The 5,004-nt window shown below is 29.0% G+C and overlaps 2 protein-coding genes across 4 annotated transcripts in view; one reads left to right on the top strand and one right to left on the bottom strand.

Moving 5' to 3' along the window:
* The window catches only part of LOC112211608 (uncharacterized), a 16,886-nt gene extending 16,468 nt beyond the window's left edge, over positions 1 to 418 (top strand). For all 3 annotated transcript variants that reach the window (XM_067051212.1, XM_067051216.1, XM_067051210.1), the window contains one exon: positions 298 to 418. In XM_067051212.1, coding sequence (XP_066907313.1) covers positions 298 to 302 — 5 coding nt within the window. In that variant the 3' untranslated portion in view covers positions 303 to 418. The remainder of the gene's footprint in view (positions 1 to 297) is intronic.
* Positions 419 to 3,753: 3,335 nt separating this feature from the next.
* Positions 3,754 to 5,004, bottom strand: part of LOC106689572 (uncharacterized) — a gene marked incomplete in the record, with an annotated part of 14,532 nt that continues 13,281 nt past the window's right edge. The window contains 1 exon segment of the mRNA XM_067051206.1: positions 3,754 to 3,872. Within this exon segment, the coding sequence (XP_066907307.1) occupies positions 3,868 to 3,872 (5 nt within the window).

Raw genomic sequence — 5,004 nt, 5'->3', positions numbered from 1 at the left:
TATAAACTATTATATAATTATTATATTAACTACTACTTATTGATTATTTTGTTAATATCACATACATGCTCAAAAGTTAAGAGTTTGAAATTTATAAATGGAATCAAACTCGATTTAAACATTTAATTTAATTTATTTTAGAAATCATCCTAAAATAAGTAATGACTTTTAGAGAAACTATTGTCTAAAGATATTTACCATTAAATTATAAAATAAGTTTTAAAAATTTGTAACCTATTTCATTAAATATTGCAAAATATATTTATTACTAAACTAATAATATCTTGTCTTGTTTAGATTGAAGCCTGACTGAGATAACGGCCTTGCAGCAGCACTTGACGTTTAGTTTCTTGTGAATTTAAAATATTCTTAAATGTTATTTCCCTGATGAATAAATAAAATCTTTGCATAAACAATATTTTTTCTTTATTTGCTAATCATTATTCCTTATTTCTTAATGATAAGTTCAATTTTAGAAGATTATGACTATACATTAGAAAGAAACAAGAAAGTGGTAATCGCATGTTTGCAGATAGATTCTGAGATTTGTATACCATGAATACTAGTAATGAAATTTCTAATATTAGCTGCTTTTTAAATTGAACTTTCTGAGTACTTATATTTTAATAAAACAGTTGTCAATGCAATTAGTGGATTATTGACTACCCGAGTAACTCACGGTCTTTCTCTATTGGCCCTCTTAACCCTTTTGATCAATGGAATTGTAAAATAATGATAACTAACATAATTATATACTATGAAGATTCCCTTCTTTGTAATGTGTAAATGTTTTAATTAGAAAATCATGGCATAAATGATTCATTATCACTCTAATACAACACAGGATAAATAGAAAAGAGGCAATTTGAGATATATAGCAAAAAACAGGCTGAGGTGCACTTGAAATCAATCATGTGAATTGAATTGAAATACATTTAAATTTTTGGGTTTGAGATTCACGGGTTTGACAGAGGCTGAGTGTACCCGGTCGTTATTTTATTTTTGATAGCCTCCATTTCATTATGAGGGTCTCAGGACCTTTTTTTTTAGTTCAGCACCATATTGATCACGTGACTTCCAGGTTTGGAAAAGGCTGAGTGTACTGGGCCGCCATTTTGTTTTTAATCACCACCATTTCATTACGAGACCCTCATAATAAAATGGTGGCGATAAAAAACAAAATGGCGGCCGGATACACTCAGCCTCTTCCAAACCCATTAGTCACGTGACTAATATGGCGCTGAACTAAAAAAGGTCATGAGACCCTCATAATGAAATGGTGGTGATAAACAACAAAATGGCGGCCAGGTACACTCAGCCTCTGCCGAACCCATAAGTCACGTGATCAATATGGCGCTGAACGAAAAGAAACAGGTCATGAGACCCTCATAATAAAATGGTGGTGATCAAAAACAAAATGGCTACCGGGTACACACAGTCTCTGCCAAACCTGTAAATCTCTCAAACAGCATAAAAACAAAATGGCGGTCGGGTACACTCAGCTACTGTTTGTAGTATAAAAGTGGGTACCAGATCCATCAATGGGTTGTGGGGATAACGCGAGACCCTAATAATAAAACGGTGACGATTAAAAACAAAATGGCGGCCAGGTATATATGGAAGTGTCCCAGCTCCCCTATACTCTCACAACTCATGTGGCTGTAACCCAGAAGCGGTCGGTACATGTCTGCTTGAGATAGTTTCGTGCATTGTTTTGGCATCATTTATTAATCATTTTATTGGTATCGTTAAGTGTTATGTACTGACATTAATAATATATAAGAATAACAATATGTCTTTACAATATAAAGCAATTTGTCAATTTGAGAGCTTCGGCGAAGCTCCAGGTGCTGCACTCTGGTGGGTTATGGTTGAGCCGCTTGCTCCTTCTCGCCCCTCTTGCTACATAACTAATCTTTAGTTGTCAGTTGTTGTTTAGTTGTTTATAGTTAGTTTAGTTGTAATAGTTTAGGTTAAAATATAACTAAACTTAGTTTAGGTTAACAATAACAATATGTCTTTACAAAATAAAGCAATTTGAGAGCTTCAGGTGCTGTGCTCTGGTGTGTTTTGATCGAACCACTTACTCCTTCTCGCCCCTCTCGCTATACAACTAATCCTATTATTATAATCTCTGTAAAACTTAGTTTAGGTTAAAAAATCTTAAGATTAATGTATAATGGACTCCCCTGGTAAAGATAATTTTGTCTCTTATGTGAAGGTTTCTGTTGTGAAGAGGTGAATATAAAAATAACTAAAATATAAAATAATAAAGTTATTTACAGATCGTCTCTTAGCCTGTGATATCTCACAAGTCCAAATAAAACTCAATTTTTATTTTATTGTATTTTTTTAAGTACAAAAAATGTCTATGGACATCTGTACTTATATATCATAACTGAGGAGTTTCCTACCAATAATATAACAAAAGCAACCTTCGGTAATCCATTTTTAGCAATAGGCATGGATTATTTATTTCTTCTTCTTAATTTTGTAAAAAAACTCTATAATTTTAAACCGATACAAATTTTCACCAATCACGTCAATTGATGTAAAAACATCATTCTCTAATTATCAAAACATTTTAAATAACAAAAAAGTTATGATTTAAGAAATAAAATATAGAAACGAATCTTTTAATGCTAAACATATCATTTACTAATTCATTTGTGTTTTATTTACTTTGTCAATCAGTCAATGATGAAATGTGTAATTTATTTTGTGAGATAGTTTTTAAATTAGATCATTTCTTTTATTAATAATTTCAAATTCCTATTACTTTCATATTTTAAATATTGTCTCACATTATTATGATTGTATTTACACATAAATTTATGTACATATTTTCTATTTTTTATTTGTTTTCAATTATTTGTATATTAATTTATGTTTGGTTTATTTATTATTACTGTCAATTAGTTATCCTTTTTAAATCCACTTTATCCTTTTAAGAATATACAATTGTTTTACTTGAACTTGCGAGGTATCACCACTTAGGAAAAGATTTGTAAATAATTTTATTATTTCATATTTCTGTTATTTTTAAACTCACTCCTTTATAACAGTATAACCTACAGATAAGAGATAAAATCATCTTCAATGTGGTAGACAAGTTTATCTCAAGATTTTTTTTTAACCTAAATTACGTTTTATTGAAATTATATTTGTAGGATTAGTTATATTATAAACATAAGGAATTAGTCTTGTTATTTGCATCCATAATATTTCAACAAACTAAGATTTAAATGTATTTCATGAATGATTTCAATTGCATCTCATCCTGTTTTTACTTTTGCTATGTACCTCAAATTATCTCTTTTCTATTTATCCTGTGTTGTATTAGAGTGATAATGAATCATTTATGCCACGATTTTCTAATTAAAATATTTACACATTACAAAGAAGGGAATCTTCGTAGTATATAATTATGTTAGTTATCATTATTTTACAATTCCATTGATCAAAAGGGTTAAGAGGGCCAATTTAGAAAGACCGTGAGTTACTCAGGTAGTCTATAATTCACTAATTGCATTGACAACTGTTTTATTAAAATATAGGTACTCAGAAGGTTCAATTTAAAAAGCAGCTAATATTAGAAACTTAGTTACTAGTATTCAAGGGATGCAAATCTCATAATCTATTTGCAAACATTACCACTTTTACTGTTTCTTTCTAATGTATAGTCATAATCTTCTAAAATTGAACTTATCGTTAAGGAATACGGAATGATGATTAGCAAATAAAGAAAAAATATTGTTTATGCAAAGATTTTATTTATTCATCTGGAAAATAACATTTAAGAATATTTTAAATTCACAAGAAACTAAACGTAAAGTGCTGCTGCGAGACCACTTGCTCAGTCAGGCTTCAATCTAAACAAGACAAGATATGATTAGTTTAGTAACAAATATATTTTGTAATATTTAATGAAATAGGTTCTGAATTTTTTTAACTTATTTTCTAATTTAATGGTAAATAACCTTAGTCAATAGTTTATCTAATAGTCATTACTTATTTTAGGATAGTTTCTAAAAGAAATTAAATTAAATGTTTAATCAAGTTTGATTCCACTTATAAATTACAAACTCTTAACTTTTGAGCATGTATGTGATATTAACAAAATAATCAATAAGTAGTAGTTAATATAATAGTTTATATTTTAATAATATAACTTTAATTGAGCTATTGAATTGTAAGAGTGGGTTTAAGTTAAACCTGAACAGAGCCTAGTTATTATAATTTAATCACTTAATAACATGAAGTTTTGGAAGGAAAGGTTACTAAACAAGTTGCTCAAAAAATCCACTAGGAGCTCTTATGCATTTACCATTTAACATGGCTTTAAATAGGGCTGCTCACAATCCTATACTTATAACATTTAACATGGTAAAACATTTTACATTTAACACAATATCATGAATACCCCTACAATGCTACATACATAATACTTACATAATACATGGACTCATAACTTTACAAAATATAATTCTAGAACTTGTATAATTCATATGAAAATTAAAGGACAAATATAATAGTACATCCAATGAACGAAATCGGACCAAGTTATGGAATGGAAATATTTTGAATATCATTTTCCTCTGCTATGTTAGAGATTCACATATAGTCTTTGGAATATTGATTTTATTTTCAATAATAAATAATGGAATATTAGAAATTTATTTCTCGTATTTGTATCACATTTTATTTTGTTTCAATCTGACAGTCCTGCAGAGTGGGGTGAAACGTAGGTTAACAATAAATAGTTTTTTAAAAAGTCAAACATACAAGACAAAAAAAAAACACAAACAACGAGTAAGTAACCTAACACAACAAATAAAAGGGTGACAAGCTCAGCTGGTCTGTTGCGTGACATCATTCTCCATTTAACAGACCTAGTAACAGACTCTCAACCATGTTACATGTTATATCGTTTTAACATGGTAAAAGAAGGAAATAGGGGTATTCATGATGTTGTGTTAAATGTTTTACCATGTTAAATGTTAT

The sequence above is a fragment of the Halyomorpha halys genome, unplaced genomic scaffold (assembly GCF_000696795.3).
Source record: "Halyomorpha halys isolate HHAL.00 unplaced genomic scaffold, Hhal_1.1 Scaffold1397.1, whole genome shotgun sequence".
Taxonomy (NCBI): Eukaryota; Metazoa; Arthropoda; class Insecta; order Hemiptera; family Pentatomidae; genus Halyomorpha; species Halyomorpha halys.
The sequence above is the reverse complement of the archived record's forward strand: the minus strand, read 5'-3'. Positions and strand labels throughout refer to the sequence as shown.